The 27,466-nt window shown below is 53.5% G+C and overlaps 1 protein-coding gene and 1 gene segment (V, D, J or C); both read left to right on the plus strand.

Moving 5' to 3' along the window:
* Nucleotides 1-3,720: 3,720 nt before the first annotated feature.
* LOC136145856 (immunoglobulin lambda constant 7-like) lies at nucleotides 3,721-8,471 on the plus strand. The segment is given in 3 exon segments: nucleotides 3,721-3,979; nucleotides 7,887-8,002; nucleotides 8,140-8,471. Coding segments are annotated over 3 exon segments (633 nt in total).
* An 18,060-nt stretch (nucleotides 8,472-26,531) lies between these two features.
* The window catches only part of LOC136146025 (sodium/glucose cotransporter 1-like), a gene marked incomplete at its 5' end in the record, with an annotated part of 46,811 nt that continues 45,876 nt past the window's right edge, over nucleotides 26,532-27,466 (plus strand). Inside the window, one exon of the mRNA XM_065904846.1 lies at nucleotides 26,532-26,627. Coding sequence (XP_065760918.1) covers nucleotides 26,532-26,627 — 96 coding nt within the window. The remainder of the gene's footprint in view (nucleotides 26,628-27,466) is intronic.

Raw genomic sequence — 27,466 nt, forward strand, 5'->3', positions numbered from 1 at the left:
GCGACAGCTCCGTTTGCTGCCCTCAAGGCACGGTGGCGCCCGGGCCGGAAGTCGTGGCAGGTTCTTGTCCACCGGACTCTGCACGGACCGCAGAGACGGAAGTGGGGCTGGGAGGGTGGTGGTCCTCGCAGGCTGGCCTTGACCCCTCCAGTCCCAGTGGCTGCCGTCCAACTGGGGGCGGTCTGGAAAAGTCCCTCAAATCAGACACCTCCCGTCCTTCCCGGCATCTCATTAGCACGTCCTCGACCCAGAGGCCCAGAGACGCAGCAGCTTCGAGCTCAGCGTCAGCTCCGCGGACCTCAGAGCTGTCCCGGGGGACCACCACCAGGGCGCAGTGCCCGGCACCCACGGGCTGGCAGCGCCCAGAGTCACCTGGGAGCTTTGAAAAATGCCACATGTCCAGGTCGCCGTAGACCTGCTAAGTCTGAACCCGCATCTTCACAGGTTCCCTGGCGCCTCCAAGCATGAGGAAGAGCCCTTCCGGCGCCCTTGTCCTCTGCTTCAGCCTCCCTTGTTAGGACACTTACACTTAAGCTACATGTGTGGTCCAGCAGCTGATGCTCTGAAGATGCTTCTCAGCCACTCACCCCCCAGGGTCCCCGGGGTCCAGCCAGACGCGGACCTCCGGCCACGGCCGCCAGGGGATACACGGTCTGCAGCAGCGGCCAGGCACAGGGCACAGGGCGGGTGGGGTGTAGCTGGGGGTCCCTGAATTGAGGGATAGCCCCTTCTTGTCCCCAAGACCTAGAGCTGTCCTGGGGGAACCACCGCTTCCCTGGGCAGCGGGGGAGTGTCACACCCACCCGGGGGGCTGGGAAGGACCAGCTTCCGCCTGGGACCCCGGGGGATACCCAGCCCCCAGGTGCGAGGAGCTTAGGTCCCAGGCTGGAGTGAGCCAGGCACCACAGTGGGGAGAAGCTGGACCGAGTCGGGGACCCAGGGTCTCCCCCATACCCTGCGTGGGGGCTGTTAGGGTGACCGCACCCCATTACTATTCAGAGCCTGGCCCATTTCCTTAAGAACTGTGGGGTCTCATGATTCAGTATCAGGCCCTTGCAGACGCCAGGTCAGTGCACGTGGAACACAGGATCCAAGCAAAGTCACGTGGTCTGTGGAGCCTGACCTCACCTTCCTCACGTGAACTCCCGGTCACGTGGGGAAATCAGCGTACCTGTCACGGCAACCCGTCACTGCACTGGGCAGGTGCCGACAGGACGTCCGGGGCGGCCTGACCACGAGGGCACGTGGCTTTTATGAAGTTCACTCTGGGGGCCCCTGGTGAGAGCGTCACGATGATGGACAAACCGTCGGGACCTGAAGCACGGAGTGGTTTCCACGCGAACTTGAAGTGTGAGCGTGGACAATGAGCTTCGTCTCCCACAAACACTGGATCAGAAACACGTTCTCCAAAGGTCCTCCATTTCCCGCCACTATCCAGAGCGTACTGGTGTATTCGGGTGACTGAGGCAGGACCCCACGAACCCGCCGCCCTCCTCGAGCACGGACGCTCTCTGGGCTCTGTCTGTCCTGCACGACCTCGCTGCTGCAGGGTGCTGGCTGCTCCTGACTGCATTGGTTCTACAACCTCTATGAGTTGCAACGCAAACTTTGGAAAGTGGCAGTTGATGGCATCAGGGATTCATTCATCTCTTGATGGTTGATGGTTTCCCCCAAGGCACACCCGATGGGCCAGCTGCAGTAGTGATAATAATACATGTAAAAACAGCAGTCATCTCCCATACATGTTGTGGGTGGAGCACTTCTCAGTTTATGAAGCACTTTGAAAGGATGGGTTCCATCTGATTCCACTTATACAAGGTCCGTGTGTGTGCGCGCGCGTGCGCACGCCCACTCGTGTCCAACTCTTTGGGACCCCTGGACTCTAGCCTGCCAGGCTCCTCTGTCCATCGAATTTCCCAGGCAGGAATACATGGTCCCTAGAGAAATCAAAATCGTAGACCCTGAAAGCACAAGAAAGGTGGTTCCCAGAGCCTGGGGAGGGGACAGGGAACTTGTGTTTAAGGGAGACAGAGCGTCAGTGTGGGAAGACGAGGACGTTCTGGAAGAGGGTGGTGTGGTGGCAAGTGGATTCTGCTCTTACTATGTTTATTATGAGGGTGTGTGTGTGAGAGAGAGACCTGTGGATGTGTGTGTGTGTGTGTGCGAGACCCATGGATGTGTGTATGTGTGTGAGACCCATGTATATGTGTGTATATGTGTGACTGTGTTTCTGTGTGTATGTGTGTGTGAGACCCATGTGTGTGTGTGTGTGAGACCTATGTGTGTATATGTGTGTGTGTGTGTGAGACCCATGTGTGTATGTGTGTGTGTGCGAGACCCATGGATGTGTGTATGTGTGTGAGACCCATGTATATGTGTGTATATGTGTGACTGTGTTTCTGTGTGTATGTGTGTGTGAGACCCATGTGTGTGTGTGTGTGTGTGAGACCTATGTGTGTATATGTGTGTGTGTGTGTGAGACCCGTGTGTGTGTGTGTGAGACCCAGGTGTGTATGTGTGTGTGTGTGTGTGCGTGAGACCCATATGTGTATATGTGTGTGTGTGTGTGAGACCCATGTGTGTATGTGTGTGTGTGTGTGAGACCCATGTGTGTATATGTGTGTGTGTGTGTGAGACCCATGTGTGTATGTGTGTGTGTGTGTGAGACCCATATGTGTATATGTGTGTGTGTGTGTGAGACCCATGTGTGTGTGTGTGTGAGACCCATGTGTGTGTATGTGTGTGTGTGTGTGAGACCCATGTGTGTATATGTGTGTGTGTGTGTGAGACCCATGTGTGTGTGTGTGTGAGACCCATGTGTGTATATGTGTGTGTGTGTGTGAGACCCGTGTGTGTGTGTATGTGTGTGTGTGTGTGTGAGACCCATGTGTGTATATGTGTGTGTGTGTGTGAGACCCATGTGTGTGTGTGTGTGAGACCCAGGTGTGTATGTGTGTGTGTGTGTGTGAGACCCATGTGTGTGTGTGTGAGACCCATGTGTGTGTGTGTGTGAGACCCATGTGTGTGTGTATGTGTGTGTGTGTGTGAGACCCATGTGTGTATATGTGTGTGTGTGTGTGAGACCCGTGTGTGTGTGTATGTGTGTGTGTGTGTGTGAGACCCATGTGTGTATATGTGTGTGTGTGTGTGAGACCCATGTGTGTGTGTGTGTGAGACCCAGGTGTGTATGTGTGTGTGTGTGTGTGAGACCCATGTGTGTGTGTGTGTGTGTGTGTGTGTGTGTGAGACCCAGGTGTGTATGTGTGTGTGTGTGTGCGAGACCCATGTGTGTGTGTGTGTGTGGTGAGACCCATGGTGGGTGTCACCCAGCAGGGGCTGAACACAGCGCCTCACGCCCAGTCTTGTGATGGAGCCGCGCCCGCCGCGCCGCGGCCGGCCTGTAACCTGGGCCGCCTCCCCACCCCGCCTCAGCCCCGGCCTTGCCGCCCTCCCGACCCCCCCAGGGCACCCTTGGGAACGAGGGTGGGAGCAGGTGTGTCCCCCGGTCCCTGGGGCGGGGCTGGCAGAGACCGCGGCGTGAGGCGGTTGGGCCCCGGAACCACAGCAGAGCAGTTGGCAGAGACCTCCCCCCCGGGAGAGGCCCCCCCAGGGACGGGGCGGTGCTGGGGGCAGGGACAGAGGCCCTGGCAGAGGACGGGCCCTGGGACGGGGCTCGCCGGGACGGCCCCTGCCGGCAAGGGGAGGCGGGGGCACTCTCGACCCCCTCCCAGGAGGAGCCCACACCAGCGCGTCTGCCCAAGGTGCCCTGGGCCCTGGGGCACATGAGGTCCAGGCCAGGCCAGGGGGCCCGCGAGGCCCCCAGGGGTCAGCGCGGTGGCCCCAGGCAGCCCTGGCCTCTCATCCTGCTAGGCCTGGCGGTGGGCGCCCACGGCCTGCTGCCCCCCACGGCGGCGCCTCGGAACACAGCCCCCAGCATGGAAGCCCCGGCAGGAAAGAGCCCGTGGAGCCTGTGGGACAGGTAAGGGCCGGGGCAGTCATGGGGGGCGTGGGGGTCCCTGTCCCCAACCCTGGGGGTGAGGACAGAGCCGCCGTGAGGGCAGATGGCAGAGTGGGGAGACTTGGCCGGAGGGGGGGCCTGGCAGACGGAGGCTTCGTCTGCAGCCTTTGTCTGGGGTGGACTTGCTTGCATTAATTGCTTTTATTGCATTAAAACATCATTTTTCTGGATTGCTGAGTTTCTTGGCCTCCCGCACCTTTTGCACCCAACACTAGTGTCTCCCCCTCCTCGTGCGGGTCCTCCGAGTGGAATAGCATGGCGAGGCAGGGGCAGGAGGTCTCGGGGTCACTGCCCTCGTCTTGGGGTCCCCGGGGCTCCCCTAGGCTGGCGAACCACCTTCTTGCTCTTCCCCTCGCCGGGCAGGCGCTGGTCCCTGGAGCACCAGGGCGCAGGCTCTCCTGGCTGATGGGGGGACCTTCCCCGGTGTCCCCGGGCCCCCAGCCAAGGGCCACCTCCTGAGACTGGCCCCCAGGAGGCCGAGCCCACCAGGGTGCAGGCGCTTCCATGGGAAAGGTCCAGGCGAGGGTCTGGGGGTCCACAGTCTGCCCCCCGGCCGTGTGGCTCCAGTCCCCTCCTCTCTGCGTGTGGTGGGGGCCCTGGACAGAGCACTGACCACCGGGGCGGTCTGGGACCATCAGTGACGCCGCCGCACGATCGTCGTGGGCTCTGACCACGTAGGGGCACAACCTCCTTCTCAGCGGCCCCACAAGGCAGGTCCCACTGTCACCCCCAACTTACGGACGAGGACGGGGGCCCAGAGAGGTGAGGACACACAGCCGGCGCTGACTCCCAGTGCCCGAGCCTCCAGCGGCGCCGTGCGCACCCCTCTCCCCGACGCTGGCTGGGCTGACGAGTCCACTCCCCCGGGCCCCCGTTTCCCCCCTGCAAAGTGAGGGGTGAGAGCTGGACAAGAGCCTCGCAGCCTGCCGCCTGCCCCGGAGAGGCGGGGGTGGCCGCGGGAAGGGCCGGGGGCGGGACGCGCAGGGCCTGGCATCAGCAGTGCCGCCACGGGGCAGCGTCAGCGTCTGAGCGGGTCAGGTGGGGGTCGGCACCGCCACGTCCGGCGGGGACGGCAGGGTGAGGGCAGGATCCAGGCCACAGGAGGAGGGCGGGAGGAGGGACAGACCTCCGTCACGCCAGGCCTCGTGGTGGGGCCGGCAGCCCGGGGCACAGGGGCTGGGCCGGGCAACAGCCGTCACACAGTGCGATGCCCGCAGGACCCAGGGGCCCGCGGGGGTGGAGTTCAGGTGGGGGGTCAGGGGGCCCCCAGGGGTCCTCAGGACTGGAGTCGGTGGGTCTGAGAAGAGGCTGGCGGGGTGGCCAGGCCCAGACCTGAGGGCCCGTCAGGAAACGGGACCAGAGTGGGTGGTGGGAGGGGGCGGGAAATCAGAGCCGGGGGGACCTCGGGGAGGAGGGCAGAGCGGACAGAGGGCAGGAGAGAGGCAGGAGGCCAGCGAGTAAGAGGAGGAGGAGCCGGGACGCCCCCTTGGCTTTCACTGGACAGTGAAGAGAGTGCTGGGTCCTGCGTTTTAAGCGATCGGTCCAAGAGAAGGGGTGGTCTGAGAAGGGGTGGCTTGCAGGCGGTTGGTCTCCCCCAAGGGTGTCCATTCAGCCGTTGGACCACTCAGGGTCACCGAGAGGGAGGGTCTGAACCGAGGGGTCACGTCCCGGCGTGGGGCAGCCCTGTGGCCAGTTTAGGGGCAGTAGGTGGGGGGGGCCGCTGCCTGAGCGGACCTCACGGGTCCAGGGCATGGACCAGGCTAAGGGAGCGGGGGCCTGAGGCGGGCAGCGAGGGGCACAGGCCCGAGGCAGCTTCCAGAGCCGGGTGGAGGCGGTTCAGACCACGGGGGTCTTGTCCACCCTGTCCGTCACCCTGGGGCCCAGGGGGAGGCCTGAGGGACTCGAGGGCGGGGCTCTCGGAACCGCGTGAGGCCAGATTAGAGGTGGGAGAAGAGGCAGTGGAAAGGCACCCGGGAGGAGGGGCCCGGCCTTGGGGACCCGTGGAATCGGCAAGTGGATTCACAGTGACATCGTCAGAGGGCTGATGGGCAGGAACAGACCCCATCAGGCACTGTCAGTGGGAGCCTGAGATTCTGGAACAAACATCACCACATACCAAGAGTCATAACAACGTACATTCTGTTTAATCAAGCATTTCCACCTCTAGACGTGTCTCTTAGGACTTCCCTAAGACTCCGAACTTCCACTGCAGGGGGCCCAGGTGCCATCCTTGGTCAGGAATCTAAGATCCCACATGCCATGTGGTATGGCCAAAAAATTAAAATAAAAAAAGAGAAATTTATCTTGATGGTATATCAGAACTTTGACTGTATGTTCTTGGGGAAGAAGTAGAGACAACCTAGATGTCCAATGAGAAGGGAAGGTGAGATGTGAAAATGAAAGTCGCTCAGTCGTGTCCGACTCTTTGCGACCCCATGAACCGCAGCACGCCAGGCCTCCCTGTCCATCACCAACTCCTGGAGTCCACCCAAACCCATGTCCACGAGTCGGTGATGCCATCGAACCATCTCATCCTCTGTCGTCCCCTTCTCCTCCTGCCTTCAATCTTCCCCAGCATCAGGGTCTTTTCAAATGAGTCAGCTCTTTGCATCAGGGGGTCAAAGCACTGGAGTTTCAGCTTCAGAATCAGTCCTTCCAAGGAACATGTGCTAATAAAACCACAGAGTTGTGTAGCCCCCACTCCAATCAAGACACAGAACATTTCTACCAAACTCCCCAAATTTCCCCAGGCTCTTGTGTAGTCAAGTCCTCTTTCTATTCCAACCATTAAAAGCCACTGAGTTCTTTCTTTGATTTGCCATGCGGAGCGGCATGTGGTATCTTTGGTTCCCCCACCAGGGGTTGAACCTACGGCCCCTGCAGTGGAAGCTTGGAGTCTTAGCCACTGGACAGCCAGGGAAGCCTGATCTCTTTCTGACCCCATAGTTTTGCCTTTTCCAGATATCAATGGCATCACGTTGTACGTAATCTCTTTTTCAATCAGGCATTTTATTTGGGGATACTTGTAGATTCACACGCAGCTGTAAGATGTAATACAGGGGTCCCATGTACCCCTCATCTCGTTTCCCCCAATGGTGATGTCTTGTAAGATAAATCACGGCCAGGGAATGACCGGGGATGCCGTCAGGTACAGAGTATCCCCAGAGCCCTTCCTGGCCGCGCCCACTTCCTTCCCTCCCGAGCGGGGACAGACGCGATGGCAGCTACTAACCTGGTCTTATTTTCTAACTTGGTCCCCTCAAGATAATTCTATAAATGGAACTGTACTGTTTGTAACCTTTCGGGGACCAATTTTCTTTTGAAAAATTTTTTTATTGGAGTATAGTCGAGTTGCTTGTTTCTGCTTACAGCAAAGTGAATCAGTTATACATAGACATATATCTACACTTTCTTAGATTCTTTCCCCACGTAAGCCATTTCGTGACATGCTCAGTCACGCCTGGCTCTTTGAGACCCCACGAACGGTAGCCCTCCAGGCTCTTCTGTTCGTGGGATTCTCCAGGCAAGAATACTGGAGCGGGTTGCCATTTCCTTCTCCAGGGCATCTTCCCAACGCAGGGATGGAACCCATGCTTTGTAAGTCATTACAGAGCATTGCATAGGGCTCCCTGTGAGATACAGCGGGTCCTTATTAGTTGTCTGCTCTATATACTGCAGTGCGTATAAGCCAGTCCCGATTTTCCAATGGGTCCCTCCCCTCCCCCACCCTTGGTAACCACAACCATGGGAGAAGGAGGCGGCGGGTGAGGTGGTTAGACAGCATCGCCCAGGGGTCCCTGGCTGTTGGAGGGCTGGCTGCCACACCCACTCCCCCAGGACCCAGCCCCGTGTCCATCACGCCCCACAGGCTCCCGCTCCGGCCCGGCCCCCGGGCGACAGGCCCCAGGTGCTGGCCTGGCGTCTGGGCTGAGGCTCCCATGCCGTGGTTCCTCTTTGGCGGCGGGACCAAGGTCACTGTCCCAGGTAAGTGGCTCTCGCCCCTTCCCCAGCCTGTCCTACCCTCTGCTCTCTTGGGAAAGTCACTTCTCTCTGCCTCCCGAGGTCAGGGGCTCCATCAGGGATGCAGCCGCGATGACCGTCCGTCTCTCTACCACCTGCAGGTCGGCCCAAGTCCGCACCCTCGGTCACTCTGTTCCCGCCCTCCAAGGACGAGCTCAGCACCAACAAGGCCACCCTGGTGTGTCTCATCAGCGACTTCAACCCGGGCAACGTGACCGTGGCCTGGAAGGCAGACGGCACCCCCGTCACCCGGGGCGTGGTGACCAGCCCGGCCTCCAAACAGAGCAACAGCAAGTACGCGGCCAGCAGCTACCTGACTCTGACGGGCAGCGACTGGAAATCTAAAGGCAGTTACAGCTGCGAGGTCACGCACGAGGGGAGCACCGTGAAGAAGACAGTGAAGCCCTCAGAGTGCTCCTAGGGCCCTGGGCCCCCACCCTCCTGGAGCCCCGGGGTCTCCCCTCCCACCGTGGTCCCCTGCATCCCTTCCTCCTGCACCCAATCTGCTTGCAACAGAACGTCCTCATCGTCATTCAGAAATCCTGCTTGCTGCTTGTTTTTTCCTTGTCTCGTGTTTAAGCGGCAACCTCTCCAGCATTCTGGAGATTCAGGAATCCCAGGCACCAAGGAGAAAACACCCCAAGGGGAGGGAGAGGCTCACAGTGTCGGTGTGGGGGGCAGGCGTCGCCCAGAGACTGATCTGGACCCACCTCCACCCACTTCTCCTCCTCCAGCACAGGGCCGTGCCCAGCCCAGCTGCCCATGGCCGGACACAGCTGCCTGTGGCTGGTGCCATCCAGATGAGTGCTCCATCCCTGCCTGGTGGGGACCCCCACACCTGCCTGCCCCCGGCTTGTCGTTTCTCTGCGGTATGAAGGCTGTCACCGTAACTGTCCTGGGACCTTGGCTGGCATCCATCTCTCCATGTCCTGCCGGGTCTCCGGGCTGGGCCACTCCTGGGGGTCTCCCAGCCCCGGCCCCCCCTTTCTCCCTGGCCTCTGGGGGCCCCTGGCCTCCTGGGCTCACGGGGAGGGGGCTTGGACGTTAACTTCGGCTCTGGGGCACCGCCCCCCTCTACCCTAAGCGCTCCGAGCCCGCCTAGACCCAGGTCCCTGGCTCCCGGGACCCACGGCCTCAGGGTTGGAGGGGCTGGTTTCCTCACGCCCGGGAATCAGGGTCCGGGCATTCTCGGGGAGGGGCCAGGAGAGGGTGGCCTCTTCCTGGAGACTCTGCCCCAGTCCCAGTTCCAGACAGGGGGTGGGACGGGGGCAGGGGCAGGGGGGGAGCGGGACGGGGGCGGGGGGCGGGGCCCGGGGGAGGGGGCTCCCTGCGCCCTGCCACCAGAAGGGTCCCCAACCCGGCACAGGGCTCGCCTGGCCCAGCGGCAGCATCTTGAGGATAGAGTTCAAAGGCCAAGCCCCAGGACGGGTCCCTGTGGTCCCTGACCCTTCGCCAGACCCGCTTTCTGCTGCCTCTGGCCCCCCAGCGCCAGCTCCCTCCAGGCCAGCTGCTTCCACCCCCGAGGCCACAGCCTCACGCTCCCCGCACTCCGATCCTGCTGGCCCCTCCGCTGGGCTGACCGACTTGGTCCCCACCCGCCCACCGGACCCGTCGCCTCCCAGCGCCCCGAGGTCCGCTCTCCCGCCGTGACCCTCCTGGGGGGTCCTGAACCCCGGCGATCTGGACTGACTGCGCGTGTGGGGGCTGAGAGGAGCAGCTCCCCACCATGCCCCCCACTCTTGACCCCGGGTCCCCAGGGCTGCCAGAGGCGGGTTCTCACACCTCCGGTCAGGATCGGGGACGAGGCCCGGCCCCGCCAGCTGTCGGCCACTCACCCGCTCAGCACAGCTGGGAACAGGTCCTTGGCCACCGGGAGTCCAGGGCGGCTGGCTGCACCGACTCCAAGTCCCGGGGCCCCGTTGGGTGCTGGCGGGCGCCATGGAGCCCCTCGATGACGCCGGCCAGCTTCGTGCAGCACCGGCCCCTGCTCCGCCCGGCCGAGGGCTGACAGGCCCGGGCTCAGCTGCAGGCGTCATCTCTCTGCCGTGAGGATGGGGCTGGCCAGTGCCGCCCGGGGGTCCTGCCCTCCCTCCTGGGTCCCCAGGCCACCTCGGGAGAAGGGCGCTCCCCTCATGGTTGAGGACATGAGGTCCCCAGAGCCGAGGCAGACCCCTGGGACCCGCCCCGAACCACATACCCGTGGTGGGCACCCAGGGCCTCTCCCGGGGTCACCTCCATCCCCAGGAGCCAGGAGCCAGGAGCCAGGCCACGGCCCCACAGCCCCTGGATGTCAGCAGCCCCCTGAGGCTCCACGGTGTGGGGGTCCCAGGTTCCTCTATCTGTGCGGACTTGGTGCAGGGTAGGGGGGCGGGTGGGAGGGGGTCATGGACCCTCTGAGTCCATATAGCAAAGCAGGGTGGGTTCTGTGTGCCCACTTCACAGAGGAGAGAACAGGTTCAGACAGTAGGGGGGGGTTGGGACCTGCCCCGGGTCACGGGGTAGCTGCTGGCTGGCCGGCTGCACCCCCTCACCTCACCCCACCTCCCACTCTTTCCATGGCCCCTTAGCCGTGACGGGTCATTCATTCACTCACTCACTCATTCAGCAAAGCCTCAGTGGGCCCCACTGTGGGCTGGTGCTGAGGGCAAGGAATCAGGACCACCTGTTCTGGAACTGCCCGTGCACTGGGGGGATGGCCAAGGAGCCCACCGCTGACACCACCACGTCCCCCAGCCCCTAGGTCAGCTCCCTGCCCCCCCAGGGAGAATCACCCCACACATTTGGGGCCTCGAGGTGGCCAGGGGCCAGGACAGCCCTGATTCAGGGTCCCTTCCCTGAGACTGGGGCTGGGGATAATGGAACCTTACTCACTCCCTGGAGGGCCGGGAGGGCCGGTCAGGTGGAAAGTGAACGTTTGTGGCCTCTGGGGTTGACAGTTGCTGCTGCCGTTGGCGACCAGCTGCTCGGGGCCCAGCGGCCTCGGGCCAGCACCCCCAGGCTCCCCACAGGCCCTGCACCCTCACCCCCACGCAGCTGGCTACCCCTGGGAATCTCCAGGCTAAAGCTAAGTCTAACTTTGCCCTAAACAGAACTCCAGGAGACAGCAGGGAGCCGAGAGGGGAAGAGAAACCACGCCCGTGGTCGGCAGGGCATGGGACGGGGGACAGACGGCAGGGTGCAGCCCGCACGGCAGGACGGGCTAGGTTCAGGGCTGACTCGGGATGTTTGTGCAGCTCGCAGGTGGGGGTAGCGGAGACCCCTGCCTCCCCCAGTCCCCGTTCAGCCCTGGTCTGGGCCTGGCCCGCCCCACCACGTCCTCCCCATCCTGGGTCCTGGGATCCTGGAAGGCCCGACCACAGGGATTCTCACCTCCCCCTTCAAGGACCCTCACTGACAAAGGAAAAGCTGCTTCTCCTGTAAAGGCGACCCAGCTACACACGAGAAGATGCTCAAGTCATTGTTGTTCAGTCGTTCAGTCGTGTCCACTCTCTGCGACCCCATGAACTGCAGCACGCCAGGCCTCCCTGTCCATCACCACCTCCCGGAGCTTACTCAAACTCATGTCCAATGAGTCGGTGATGCCATCCAATCATCTCATCCTCTGTTGTCCCCTTCTCCTCCTGCCCTCAATCTCTCCAGCATCAGGGTCTTCTCCGATGTGTCTGCTCTTCATATCAGGTGGCCAAAGTATTGGAGCTTCAGCTTCAGCATCAGTCCTTACAATGAATATTCAGGGTTGATGTCCTTTAGGATGGACTGGTTTGATCTCCCTGCTGTCCAAGGGGCTCTCAATATCATTAGCAATTATTGAAAATGACAATTACCACCACAATGAGATGCCACATCACACACCCAATAGGATGACTGTAATGTTTAAAAAATGTAAAATCACCAGTGTTGGCAAGAATGTGAAGAAATCAGAAGTTTTGTATATTGAGGGTGGGAATAAGAAACGGTGCAACTTCTGTGGAAAACAACTCGACAGTTTCTCCAAAGGCTACGCATAGAATCACCATATAGACCAGCAATTCTACGGCTAGTCATGTACCCCAAAGAATTGAAAACAGGTGTTCAAATAAAAACTTATCATTCATGCTCACAGTAGCACTATTCACCGTTGCCAAAAGGTGAAAAGAACTCAAAAGCCCATCCCTGATGAATGGATAAACAAATGTTGATATACACGGAGAGGAATTTCATTTGTCCATTAAAAGGAATGGAGGGCTGATGCAGTACGGATGAGTCTCAAAAACACACTGCGTGCATGAAGCCAGACACAAAAGTCACCCATTATATGATTCCATTTACATGAAAGAGCCAGAATTCAGGGAAATCCAGAGAGACACACAGCAACGTTAGCGGTTGCCAGGGTCTGGAGCCAGTGGGGATGGGGAGCTAGCTGTAATGTGTTCAGGGTCTCCCTCTGGGGTGATGACAGTACTTTGGAACTAGATGCAGACGGTGGCTGCAACATACACGATGCATGTCCCAAATCCACTGAATCCACTTCAAAATGGATAATTTCATGTGATGTGAATTTTACCTCAATTAAAAAAAAGAATACCAAAAACCTCTACTGACTCTCTCCCCCAGGGGATCTTCAGTCCGCTGGTTCATGAACTTGTGCTGACAAAACCCACACCAAACAGATGGAAACGGAGTGTGTCAAGGCAGGTGTGAGCTGGTTCAGCCAAAGGACCTGCGGAAGGAAGGATCGGGCCCGGGGGCGGGGCCATCCTGTCCTGGCAGATGTTTGGGTGGCGCTGGGGCCCCAACTCCACTTTCCTTCCTTTTACTGAGCACAGGGGCCAGTGACGGTGTGAGGATGGCCCCGGGTCCGCTCAGCAGCAGCGCTGACCGACGGTCTAGTACACGTGTGGCTCCGATCTCCAAGGCCCCACCTTTGGCAGGATAGGTGGGGGTGAGGGCGGCCCCTGAGATGCTGAAACTGCGGGTCGTGATTAGTCAAAGCCATTCCGCCTGCCCGCATTAATCAAGGGCCTTTTAAGACTCGCACGTCCTCCAAGCACGAAGCCAGAACCATGAAATACCCGCCGGGCTGTTCTCTAGGAAGCCGGACTCAGCGGCGTCTAGCTGGAGCTGGGCTCTTAGGACCGGATGGACCGCTGACCCGCCCACTGGGCGTGGCCGCGAGCCCGCTCCCTGGAAGCTCCGCCCCCAGCCGCGCTGTGAGCGCAGAGGCGGGGCTCGGGTCCCCCGCGCCGGCCGCGGCCCCGGGCCTGGTCCGTCCCTTCCCCGGGCTCCCCGCGCCCCACACCGCCTGCTGCTTGCTCTTCACGCCCTGAGCACGCAGCCCGGTGCCCGCGGGGAGGCAGCTTCCAGAGCGCCCTCTGGGCTCCCTGCCTGGTCGCCTTGTGGGTGAACCCGCGCTTTGCCGCGAACCTCAGCATCTCGGTGTTTGGCTCTGCTTCTTGAAGGGGAAACAAATCAAAACTGGTTTAGTAGCAACAGTAAAACCGTTACACGTAGCACTCACCCCTCCATCCCCCACAGATCACTGACCACCCAAGCTTTTCTTTGAATCCCTTCAATAAAGAATCTTGGAGAAAGCTTCTGTCTAGCCCAGGCCTCGGTTTTCCAGATCCCTGGAGGGCAGAGGGGGGAAGATGATAATTCAAACAAAAGTCCCGGGGCCAGGTAGAACCCAATCACCATTCACTAAAGGGAGAAATCCGCGCCTCCACAACAGATGAGGCTGATTGTCTGAGGTGGCCTCTATTGAAGGTTTCCTGAGGAAACTGCCTTCCGGGGACACAGCCCAGTGTTTTGCCTCTGGCCCCTCGAGACTCCGGGGCTCACCTCCTCTCTCCACTCCCGTCCTCTGGGCTCTGACGGGCTAGGGCCCGCACCTGCAGACCGCCAGCGGCCCAGGGAACAGCAGGAGGTTGGTGGGGACCCCAGGCCCGGCCACCCACATGGGGTTAGACCAGAGGGGAAAGACCAGCTGTGAGGTCACAGGCAGCTGCTCTGGGATGGCCTTGCGGGGTGGGGAACACAGAAGGAGGCTGAAGTTCTTCCCTCCAGCCCGCGCTGTGCAGGGCAGGGTCTCCAGGATTAGTGAGCTTCACCCCCAGGACAGTGCGGCCGGAGAGGCCTGTCCAGGGGTGTGTAAGGGAATTGTGTGTTTCCCAGGGACCCAGAAGCTGGGACGGGTTGGGACCACTTGCACACGCCCTTGAAAACCCCGCAGGCACGTCAGCAAGGGGGGAGGCCAGCTTTGCTCCTCCTCACCTCTCCCAGAGGCCACGTCTGTGACAGGGAGGCTGCACACTCAGTTCTGCGTCCCCTGAACATTTCCCACTTCCGAGTGGCAGGAGGGGAGGAGACCTGGTCCTCTTCCCACACCTCTCACCACTGCTTAGAGGGCAGACGTGCTGGCTTCAGGAGTGGCCCCAATGTTACGTTTTTGAAAAATGACTATCCTTCAGTTTAGGGCTTTTCATAGAAGAAAGCTCATGGGAGGTGAGCTGACAGCGGAGGTGAGGCCTGATGTGGTCAAGTCCAACCTTCCAGGACAAACTGCCCCCAAGGAGGTCGCATTTGGCTTTTTCTAGATCCTTCATGTGTAAGTTAAGGATGATGGTCACAGAGCAGATAGTTGAGCTCCACGTGGCAGCGGGCCCAGCCCAGGAGGGCCGGTCACAACTCTGGAGTGGACGCAGGATGATGGGCTCTGGAACCGCTGGGTCACAGGCTCAGCAGAGGGCTGGGGAGCTGGGACACCTCCGATTAGATCAACTCTAGTGGCTGTCCTCTGCTGGAAGGCAGTGGGTGGGGACAGACGGGTCTGAGATGGTGGGAACCCCCACAGGAGGGGGTCAGAGCTTTAGGCCCTTAAGGTCTGATTGTAAAGCAATTGTCCCCAGAGCAGCCCCTCTTGCCGGTCACGTCACTGCTGACCCGCAAACCTGGGAGGGGGCGGTGCTGAGAGGCCCCAATACATCCTTTAGGGCGCGCCTACATCTGCGGAGACCGCTGCACAAGTCCACAACCAGGAGGGCAACGCTGGACGCTGACCTGGGAGGGACACGGGGCCAGGGACTCGAGGAGCCCATGTCTGGACAACCCACAACTGACCCGGCCCAGGGGGACGCGATGCCTGTGGGTGCCATGCAGGCTAATAGCTCGGCCCCTGAGCCGACACGCCCCAAACGTGCCTCCTGGGAAAGGACCATCATCGTCACCTGGTCACTAATAAATACCGCCAGCTGTGCGAAACACTTATCTCACACGCTAGCAAAGTAATGCTCAGAATTCTCCAAACCAGGCTTCAACGGTACATGAACTGTGGACTTCCACATGTCCAAGCTGGATTTAGAAAAGGCAGAGGAACAAGAGATCAAATTGCCAACATCAGCTGGATCATCAAAAAAGCAAGAGAGAAAAAAAAAAAAGCAAGAGAGTTCCAGAAAAACATCTACTTCTGCTTTATTGACTATGCCAAAGCCTTTGACTGTGTGGATCACAGCTGTGGAAAATTCTGAAAGAGATGGGAATACCAGACCACCTGACCTGCCTCCTGAGTATCTGTATGCAGGTCAGGAAGCAACGTTTAGAACTGGACATGGAACAACAGACTGGTTCCAAATAGGAAAACAAGTACATCAAGGCTGTATATTGTCACCCTGCTTATTTAATTTACATGAAGAGCATATCATGCGAAATGCCAGGCTGGATGAAGCACAAGCTGGAATCAAGATTGCTGTGAGAAATATCAATAACCTCAGATATGCAGATGACACCACCCTTATGGCAGAAAGTGAAGAACTAAAGAGACTCTTCTTGATGAAAGTGAAAGAGGAGAGTGAAAAAGTTGGCTTAAAGCTCAGCATTCAGGAAACTAAGATCATGGCATCTGGTCCCATCACTTCATGGCAAATAGATGGGGAAACTGTGGAAAAAGTGGCTGACTTTACTTTTTTGGGCTCCAAAATCACTGCAAATGGTGACTGCGGCCATGAAATTAAAAGATGCTTACTCCTTGGAAGAAAACTATGACCAACCTAGACAGCATATTAAAAAGCAGAGATACTACTTTGCCGACAAAAGTCTGTCTAGTCAAATCTATGGTTTTTCCAGTGGTCATGTATGGATGTGAGTTGGACTATAAAGAAAGCTGAGCACCGAAGAATCGATGCTTTTGAACTGTGATGTTGGAGAAGACTCTTGAGAGTCTCCTGGACTGTAAGGAAATCCAACCAGTCCGTCCTAAAGGAAATCAGTCCTGAATATTCATAGGAAGGACTGATGCTGAAGCTGAAGCTCCAATACTTTGGCCACCTGGTGGGAAGAACTGACTCTTTAGAAAAGACCCTGATGCTGGGAAAGATTGAGGGCAGGAGGAGAAGGGGACGACAGAGGATGAGATGGTTGGATGGCATCACTGAGTTAATGGACATGAGTTTGAGAAAACTCTGGGAGTTGGTGATGGACAGGGAGGCCTGGCTTGCTGTAGTCCATGGGGTCACAAAGAGTCGGACGCGACTGAGCGACTGAACTGAACTGAACGGGAAACACCTTTCAACGCTAGAGGGCGCGGGAGACCGTGGAATTCCTTCCAGGCTTGGGGGACGCCGCACAAAACCGGCCTGCAGGCGTGGGGGGCGCGGTGTGAGTGCTGGGCGCGGGCCGGCCCTTCGCGGTCCCCCTCGTGCACTTACGGGCACAGACAGGTCCAGCCCCAGGAGGACTGTCTGATGACTTCTCGATGTTACGGGTGCTCTTCACCGCAAAGGGTTAAAAAATTACAACGCAGAGGGACCAGGGTTTTAATCTGTAAACTGTGTGACCTGCAAAAATGAAGTAATATAAATAAATTTTAGTTTTTTTAAAAGGTGTGTTATAGAGTATGTCCCGTGCAGTGTTTGGGACATACTTATACTAAAAACTCATTCACTGGGCATCCTGCGGTCTATCTGCAGCCCTATTCATGAGCCATGAGAAAGGGAGAACTGCGGAGAGTGCAGTTCTTTTTTCTTTGCCCCTTATTGCGGGTGTATTTGCATTTATTAACCACAGTCTCTTCTTCTCAGGTTTGTTTTATATAGAGTGGTTGGAGGCTAGCACACTTACTCCGTCCAACTGTGAGTGCACTTGAGGAAGAATTAACACAGTTAATTGACTGTGATTACAATGACCCTTGGAGGCAGGCGTCCTTCCTTTTGGACGGAGGGGGCTATTTCGGGGTCAAGGGTGGGGCACCCAAACGGACACCGAGGTTTCTGTGCAGCGGATGCCATGCTCGGCTCTGCCAGCAGATGGTGATGGAGGAACGGGCAAGGCCACCGCGGCCAGAAAGCGCTTTCCCCGCTCTCCTTCCTTTTACTGAGCACAGGGGCCAGTGACGGTGTGAGGATGGCCCCGGGTCCGCTCAGCAGCAGCGCTGACCGACGGTCTAGTACACGTGTGGCTCCGATCTCCAAGGCCCCACCTTTGGCAGGATAGGTGGGGGTGAGGGCGGCCCCTGAGATGCTGAAACTGCGGGTCATGATTAGTCAAACCCATTCCACCTGCCCGCATTAATCAAGGGCCTTGATTAGATTTAATCGAGTCTTTTAAGACTCGCACGTCCTCCAAGCACGAAGCCAGAACCATGAAATACCCGCCGGGCTGTTCTCTAGGAAGCCGGACTCAGCGGCGTCTAGCTGGAGCTGGGCTCTTAGGACCGGATGGACCGCTGACCCGCCCACTGGGCGTGGCCGCGAGCCCGCTCCCTGGAAGCTCCGCCCCCAGCCGCGCTGTGAGCGCAGAGGCGGGGCCCGGGTCCCCCGCGCCGGCCGCGGCCCCGGGCCTGGTCCGTCCCTTCCCCGGGCTCCCCGCGCCCCACACCGCCTGCTGCTTGCTCTTCACGCCCTGAGCACGCAGCCCGGTGCCCGCGGGGAGGCAGCTTCCAGAGCGCTCTCTGGGCTCCCTGCCTGGTCGCCTTGTGGGTGAACCCGCGCTTTGCTGCAAACCTCTGGTGTTTCAATGTTTGGGCCTGCTGCCCATGGGGAAAAAAGATAAACCCAGGTTCCGTAACAAACGTAAAACCATTATTACATAGCACTCCATACTCCCACCCCACCCCCCCAAAGATTGCTGACCACCGAAGGTATAACGGACTTTCTGCAATAGGGAATCTTCTAAAGGCTCAGGCCTCCGTTTTCCAGATTCTGGACGGGCAGTGGGGGGAAAGGTTGTTAATCCACAAATAAATCCCCGGCTGGCTGCCGTTTCTGCCTTCCTGCTGCCGCTGCGTCCTCAGGCCCCGTATGCGCACGCGGAGCCGCTCCTGCCCAGCGGACGCCCCCACACCCCCGCGGTGGGGGCCCTTCCAGGGTCCAGGTCTGGCCCGCCCCGTGGCCAGTGGCTTCGCCCCTGGAGAGGGCGCAGTCTCAGCCTGTGTGAGTGGCTTTCCTCACCGTCCAGCCTTCCTCTCCCTGGCAGGGCTGCGTAGAGCGCGGTAGGCCTCTCAGCGCCCTCTGTTACCCTTTCAGGCGTTATCTACCCTCCATCGGGAACGTTTGGGTCTCGCATCATTAGTGTGGTTTGTTTTCTGACTCGACCCTGATTGACACGACGCAGCATCAAAAGGTGGCCTAGAAGCAGGGGTCATCTCCAGACTGTTGCTGCCATGGACCTAAAAACCAGAACTGGGGCTTCCTTGGTGGGCCAGTGGCTAAGACTCCAGCTTCCGCTACAGGGGGGTGTGGATTCGAAATAAAAATTAAAAATATGTATAAACTTGCCAAAACCAAGCATAGGACATCTTCCAGAGGGAAGTGGGAGATGGGAATGGGAGGTGGCATGAGGTTATGAGCATTCTTCACCCCAAAGGGCTCAGAAAGTTAAACTTCAAGGTAACAAGAGTGTTAGTCTATAAACTAATATGTGACCAGCAAAAATAAAAAAAATTTAAATTAAAAAAGAAGATAGGTTTGACTCACTAGGAACGTCTAACCTCAAGTCTCCCTGTTCCTTCCCAACAGTCCTTTAAGCATCCAGTTAGGGGTCCACTTTTGGAATCTCAAAAGCCCATTTGGAAGGCGCACAGTTCCCATTCTGAAACAGCATGAAGTGAACCACAGACTCACTCCCCAGCGAAAGTGGTAAAAATTATTTTTTAATTTATTATGGTGTTTAAATATATTTATTTGTATATTTAGAATTACCTGTTTATTATATACAAATAAATGTTTATAATACTATATACATTTATTTATATAGTTATATATTTACATAACGTATAAATAAAGGTTTATGGTTGTGTATGTATAACAATATATATTTGTTTGTGTTTATTATTTATATATTTTATATCTATACATACAAATTTTAAGAAATAATATGTTATTTCTATATGGAGAAGGAAATGGCAACCCACTCCAGTACTCTTGTCTGGAAAATCCCATGGATGGAGGAGCCTGGTGGGCTGCAGTCCATGGGGTCGGTAAGTCGGACATGACTGAGCTACTTCACTTTCACTTTTCACTTTCATGCATTGGAGAAGGAAATGGCAATCCACCCCCGTGTTCTTGCCTGGAGAATCCCAGGGATGGGGGAGCCTGGTGGGCTGCCGTCTATGGGGTCACACAGAGTCGGACACGACTGAAGTAACTTAGCAGCAGCAGAAGGATGTTATTTCTATGTAAATATATACCATATATAATACCAAATATATACCATATAAATATAATATACAAGTATATTTATTTGTGTTTATTATTTATATATTTAAAATTTATACATAAAAATTTTAAGAAATATTATTTCTATATAAATATATACCAATCTTTATATACATGTAATGTCTCTATATATTTAATGTCTCTGGAAATGAGCCTAAAGGCATACAGAAAATGAAATATTTATTCAAGAAAATCTACTAAAGCTTGGCAAAGGCAGTGAAAGCCTGTAACATTACAACCGTGACCTATTTCCTCCTTCCCCCCACCAGTCCCACTTGATGGCACCTCCACTCCACGAGGGTGCAGGCAAGGTCACACTCAGGGCACCCTCCCGACCCCGCTCCAGACCAAAGTGACATCTTCCTGAGAGGAGCGGTCTTCAGTGGTTTCCATCCCACCCTGCCACCCCTCGCCACCTGCTACCGAGGCTACATTCCAGGTGAGTGAGGTTTGTGATGTGGAGGTTCTGCACGCCGAAAACACCAGGACATCCGTCAGCCTAGCCCAACTCGCCTGTGAAGTGTGCATTCCACGCTGGAAGAAGTCAATCAAGCAGATCAAAGGCACTCAGGTGATGGCCACCTCCTAAAACAGGATTGTCATCCCGAGAGACGACACCACGGCTCCTGCCCCAGCCCCAGAGCGGTGGGTGGCTCTGAGGTTTTGTCCAGGGAGAGAGGAAGGACAAAACAACTGTTCTAAGCCCTCCCATAAACGGGCCGACTTTATTTGCAACAGAGTGTAAGGAAGTTCAAAACAACTGAGCTTGAGGTCAAGAGCGATTAAAAGGAGACTGTGGTGTCTGTAGGTACAGGTTGAATCACAGGCTGCTAATCTACCGGAGAAAAAGGGACAACTAAAAGGTCAGAATGAATTTCCAACACTGACCTCAGAAACGATCCTTGCAAACGAGCCCAGATTTAACTGGATCAGTCTGGGAAGTAACCCATGCCCCAGGGTTTTGTCGAGATGCTAGAGCAATCAGCTGCAATTAATGAAGCTTATTTCCAGCTCATATGTCCAACAAGGGACTTGTGTCAAGAGCATTACCATTAGCTAGAAATGGTAACAATGTGGGCAAATAGACTTCTAAGATTATTTACATCTCTTTAAAGGATAAGAAGCTGTTAAGAGAAATAGTACCATTTATAAATAAAAACGCATAACAATATATGACAAAAACATTGCAAAGCCTAGGAGGGGAGAGATGGAAGTATACTATTACAAAGTTCTTTTTCTGTAGCCGGCGTGGGATAGTATCACTTGAAGGTTCGCTTGGTTAGGTTGAAGATGTATATATACTATAAGCCCTCTTTAAAGCAACCACTGAAAACATGATGAAGAGTTATAGCTAATAAACTGGCAAAGGAAATGAAAACACACACGTGTGTGAGTGTATGCACACACACATACACATGCACACACATACATCGATTAATGAAAAAAAGAAAAAGACCGAAAACATGGGCCAAATAGAAACCAACATGATGGTATATTGAAACACCACCACATCAGTACTCACGTCAAATGCAAGTGGTCTAAACGTGCTAATTAAGAGTCTAGTTTTTCTGATTAAATAAAAAGCAGGACCCAGTTTATACTTTCTACAAGAAATCTACTTTAAATAAAACAGTACAGATAGGTTGAAAATAAACTGATAGAAAAAGACATACCATGCAACTCTAAACAAAAGAAAGCTCAGGGAGGTTATGTTAACATAACTGACTTCAGAGCAAAGAATATTGCCAGGTACAAGAGGGGTCGTTTCATAACCACAAGGGATCAATTCATCTAAAGGACACCATGTTTATGTGTCAGCGTGGCAGATCCGGACTTCCCTGGTGGCGCAGTAGGAAAGAAGCTGCCTGCAATACGGGAGACCCGGGTTTCATTCCTGCGTGGGGCAGGTCCCCTGGAGAAGGGCATGGCTACCCACTCCAGTATTCCGGCCTGGAGAAGTCCATGGACAGAGGAGCCTGGTGGGCTATAGTCCTTGGGGTCGCCAAGAATCAGACACAACTGAGTAACTAACACGTTCACTTTTTACTCTTCATGGTAGACATATTTGTTGGGTGTGTGAAAAATAAAGATAATACAGTGAACACTAACATAAAATTTTTAACAACTACATAGTGGATTTGATTTTTTTAATGTTTGCTCTGTGGTAAATATATATATATATATATATATATATATATATATAAAGTTAGTTGCCTGGAATAAAAAACAAATGTCCAAAATACATTGTGATGATTTTTAACAGAATTTGAGTTTGTAACTTTGGCCAGATTTAAAATAGCCTGGAATCTTGCACTAACAACAAAAACAATTTAGATGGAAAGATGACAAAGGGAATTGTTTCAGTTGTGGAAATTTGTTAGGAAATTATGAGGAAAATACTATTCAAAAGATATTTTACAAAAAGTGGGAGATTTTTCAATTAAAGCCTCAAAACAATTGCCCATGGAATACAAGGTCTTTCCAATAACACCAAAAATGGATTCGAAAATTTAAAATTTGCAAGTATTTCTCTTTAGTTTTAGTTGAGTCATGTGACATGAGACCCTGCCCAGTTAATATTTTGAATACCTTTTGTCTCAAAGGACATCCAGACCTATGAAGAAGTGTTGCCAACCGATGACCTAGAAGATTGAACTTTGGGAATTCCCTGGTGGTCCAGATGTTATGTCTCCCTGCTTCCACTGCCAGGAGACTTGGGTTTGATCCTTGTTTGGGGAACTAAGATCCCACAAGCTGCAGAGCAAAAAAAAAAAAAAAAAAAGATTCAATTTGTGGCTTGGATCTTTTAAACCTCTGACGTTGTCAAAGAAGAATTTCAGCTAAATCTGAAGGGAAAATAGTTGCTGTATTGTTTGTTTGCTTTCATCATGACAGACACTGTTCTACCATTGTTCAGGTTAAAACTCCAGATTTATTGGGATTATAAAATACAAAAGATAAACTGCTTTATTAAAATTTGTGATATATATTTAAAAACTTTGTGGTTTGTTTTTATAGCAGACTTTATGAAAAGCATCATAGGTAGGCACAATTGTTTAAGTCACTTGGTGTATATGTGCAACTGATGCAAGCCGTCACTGTTTATAGAGCTGTTGAGAGAAATAGAAGGCTATGAATTCGTTGATGTGCTTTTGCCAATGCTAACTGGCCGAATCTTGGAAATTTTATGAAGAATTACTGTAATGTCAATTTCAATTCAAGATTTTCTAGAAATGAAAGGAATGTTTGTTGAATATTCAATAAGCAAAGGTCCAAAAATGGCAGTCTGTGTTTATACATACTTATACTCACTAACACATACTGTATATGAATGAGATAAATTTGAATAGTCGAAAACAGGAAAAGCTTGTTTGTAAGCTAGTCTTCTGTGTCTCTCAGTCGTGTCCGACTCTTTGCAACCGCTTGGACTGTAGCTCACCAGGCTCTCTGTCCATGGGGTTCTCCAGCTAAGAATGCTGGAGCGAGTTGCCATGCCCTCCTCTCGGGGGTCTTCCCAACCCAGGAATGAAACCCTGGGTCTCCTGAATTGCAGGTGGATTCTTTACCGTCTGAGCCACCAGGGAAGCCCATAAACCAGCTGGTATACGAATTTGTTCTTGGGAAGCTTCATAATACAATCAATAATAATTATTTTACACATTCTTCTGACACAAGTCAATATGTTACAGATTTTAATTTTAACTGGCTGTGTTATGTAATTGGTAACAAAAAAATCCAAGAAAAATTTGAATGAAGAATGCTTTGTGATATTGATCAATTTAGAGATACTTTTCAAATTATATCATGCCTCTGAATTCAATGTTAAAAGATATTCAATCAACAAGAGTTAGTGAATTACTTAATTTGGAAAGAATAATTTTGAAACTGATGGGCTTTTGCATCAAAGTCAAATCAATTCATCTAAAAAGATGAACTCTTTTTGTCATCAACAAGGGAAAATGAAATTTTGGTACTATATTCAGTTACTGGAAAAGTTTCAAGTATATTTAGAACAACTTAATAAGTGAACATATTTTTTTCTTTTTTGCTTTTCTTTTTTTTTTTCCTATTTTTTTCAAATGTGAATTTTGTTAAATCTAAAGACAGATCAAGTATTTCTGATGAAAAGGTAGCATGCAAATTGAGGTGGGCTGTAACTGTAAAATATACACCAGATTTCAAAGACTTAATGTGGAAATATATACTTAAAAAATAGTCCAACAATTTTTACATTGACTGTATATTGAAATGTTAATATTTTGGCTTATTGGACATATTGGCTTAACTAAAATAACTTTATTATTTAGATTATTTTCACCTGCTTACTTTTTAAATGTAGCTACTGGAAAATTTTGATTTTTACAGCAAAGGAAACAATACACAAAGTGAAAAAACAACCTAAAGAATGGGAGAAACTACTTGCAAACAATATATCCAATAAGGGGTTAATATCCAAAATGTATAAGGAACTCATACAATCAATAGCAAGAAAAGAACAACAACAATCCAATTAAAATCTGGGCTAAGCTCCTAAGTCACAGTGAGATATCACCTCTCGCATGTTCGGATGGCTTCTAACAAAAAAGTCAAAATATAATAAGTATCAGCAAGTACTGGAAAAAGGGGAATACCAGTACACTGCTGATTGGAATATAAACTGGTACAGCCACTATGTAAAACAGCATGGAGTTTCCTCAAAATATTAAAAATGGAACTATCCTATGATCTAATAATCATATTTCTGGGTATATGTCCAAAGAAAATAAAATCACTATCTCAGAGTGATATCTATACTCCTTTGTTCACTACAGGATTATTTACAGCAGCCAAGATATGGAAAGAGCTAACTGTTCATCAACAGATGAATGGATGAAGAAATTAAAAATCCTGCCATTTGCAACGATGGAGAGGCACTTGGAGGACATTATGCTAAGTGAAATAAACCAGACACAATAAGACAAATATTGCATGATTTTACATGTGAAATCTTAAACAAAACAAACAAAACCTTCATAGTAACAGAGAATAGAAGGATGGTTGACTAGGAGCATGGAGAAGGAAATGGCAACCCACTCCACTATCCTTGCCTGGAGAATCCTATGGATGGAGGAGCCTGGAGGAGCCTGGTAGGCTACAGTCCACGGGGTTGCAAAGAGTTGGACATGACTGAGTGACTTCACTTTGACTAGGAGCAAAAGGGAGATATGGATCAAAGGATACAAACCTTCAGTTATAAGATGAATAAATTCTAGAGACCTATAGTACAGCACAGAGATTACTCTGCTGTTAATAACATATTGTATATCTAAAATTTTCTAAGAGGGATCTCAAGCGTTTGCGCTACACACAGGAAAAATGGCAACTGAGGTGATTTATATTAGTTGATCATAGTAATTATCTCACAATGTATACTTATACCAAACACTGCATCATACATCTTAAATGTACAACTTTTGTCAATCATACCTCAATCAAGCTGGAAAAAATGAAGACCCGTGCGTCACAGTTCAGTTCAGTTCAGTGGTTCGTCGTGCCTAACTCCCTTGTGACCCCATGAACCACAACACACCAGGCCTCCCTGTCCGTCACTAACTCCCGGAGTCCACCCAAACCCGTGTCCTTCAAGGTTATATATCTTTTATATATCTTTTGAATAGTGCTGATCTAAGCTAGGACACAGAGTTCTGCGCAAGAAGCTCAGGCCATAGACTTCTGACCAGCTGCAAGGCTCATGCCCTGTAGTCCTAGACACAAACTGACTGGTTTTGGGGGAGAATCAAACAGGTTAATGGGCTTCCCAGGTGGCAGCTAGCGGTAAAGAACCTGCCTGCCAATGCAAGAGACTTAAGAGATGCAGTTCCATCCCTGGGTGGGGAAGATCCCCTGGGGTAGGGCATGGCAACCCACTCCAGTATTCTTGCCTGGAAAGTCCCATGGACAGAGGACCCTGGCTGGTTAGAGTTCACGGGGTCACAAAGAATCGGACAGGACTGAAGCGACTTAGCTTGCATACAAACGGGTTAATACATATAAAGTGCATAGAAGTAAGTCTATGTGTTAGCTCTTATTATTGTTACTGTTGTTTGTATTATTGACCAAGATTTCTAGAACTTCAACTCAGCAGAGCAGCACACCAAGGACAGTGAGGCTTGGCCCAGCTTGAGAATTCGCATATCACCCATAAAAGATCAAACTGAAGAGAGCTGAGGACCCTCTGTGATCAGCTGGTCCACTAAGGGCCATGACCTGGGGGAGGCGAGCAAGGCAGTTTCCTCGAAGCAGAATTTAAGAGGAGGGGGGAGCCAAGAAAACTCAGGACTCTGGATACATAAAGTTCAAATGCAATATTTTAATAAATCCAAATCAATGTCCCAAACCCACAAGGAACAGAAGATCAAAATGGTAAATAAAGACAGGAGGGTTATTGCTGGTTTCCACCACCCCAGGCTCCATGTGGCTCGGTAGCCTTGAGCCAGCCCCACCCCACGACCAGCTCTCGGTCCAGGGGAGAGCGATTCTGGCCACTAGACAGACGGCGCTGTGCCTGGACTGGCAGTCAACGGGCTGCCCTCGAAGAGCGGCCTCCAGAAGGTAGGAATCAGGCCGCGTGGGGCCTGCCGGAACGCCCAGACTGCACCGCGGCTCTTCCCGGCGTGCCCCGCGGCCCTTCCCGGCGTGCCCCGCGGCCCTTCCCAGCGTGCCCCACGGCCAAGTCGCCAGAGTCCCACTGAGGCCGTTGCAACCTTCAGTCAGCCGGTGGTGCTCAGTCGCTGGGACGCAGCACCATGACATCCGCTGGGCAGAGCTTCGGCTGGACGGCTCAACTCTTTAGCTCCAACAGTACCCTGGACGTCCTGGTGATAGTTTCGTACTTCCTTTTGGTTCTGGGCATTGCGCTGTGGGTAAGTGGGGCTTGGAGTGGGGGGAGGGGAGGAACGAACCCCAGGCCGATTCCCGACCCTCATCTGCCTGTCATCTGGTCCCCACCTCGCCGCCCTCTTGTCCCTGCTCCTGCGCAGCCCGTTGCCGGGAACTCTCCATCCCTGTGCAGCCTCCTCCCCGCCAAGAGGGAGGACAAGTCCAAGCCCAGCTTCCCTACCCACCCCCAAATAAACAGGTCAGAGGGACCTGGGACCCACGCTGTGTGTAGTACGGAGTTGCTGTTGCGACGGTCTCAGTAGTGACCCCTGCCCAATAGTGACCACAGGCCCCTACAGGGCCGGCTCGGGTATTGAGGGCTTTAAGTGTGGCACACCCTCATAGCCAGGCTGTGGATCACAGATGAGGAGAAACAGATTGGAAGAGGCTGAGTAACCACAGGGAATGATGGAGTGCGGCTTTGAACCTAGAGCTGCCCCTTCCTGAGTCATGAGGGTAACCACGCAGAGGCCCTAGCTGGCAAAACCTCAGAGGTCACATGTATTTCAGGGCCCTGAGTGTTCCACTGAATTTGAATTGAGCACTTATATACTCTCTGGTGTAAAGTTCTCTTAATAGGTTGGATACCGGGTCTCCGGTACTGCCATCTGCCTGCTAACGCTTCGCCTGTTGCTCAGTCACTAAGTCGTGTCTGACTGTGACGCTGTGCGCTACAGCACGCCAAGCTCCTCTCCCTCGGAATTTGCTCCAGTTCTTGTCCGTTCAGTCAGTGTTGCTGACTAACCATCTCATCCTCTGCTGCCCCCTTCTCCTTTTGCCTTCAGCCTTTCCCAGCATCAAGGTCTTTTCCAGTGAGTCGGCT

Source organism: Muntiacus reevesi, chromosome 13, assembly GCF_963930625.1.
Source record: "Muntiacus reevesi chromosome 13, mMunRee1.1, whole genome shotgun sequence".
Taxonomy (NCBI): Eukaryota; Metazoa; Chordata; class Mammalia; order Artiodactyla; family Cervidae; genus Muntiacus; species Muntiacus reevesi.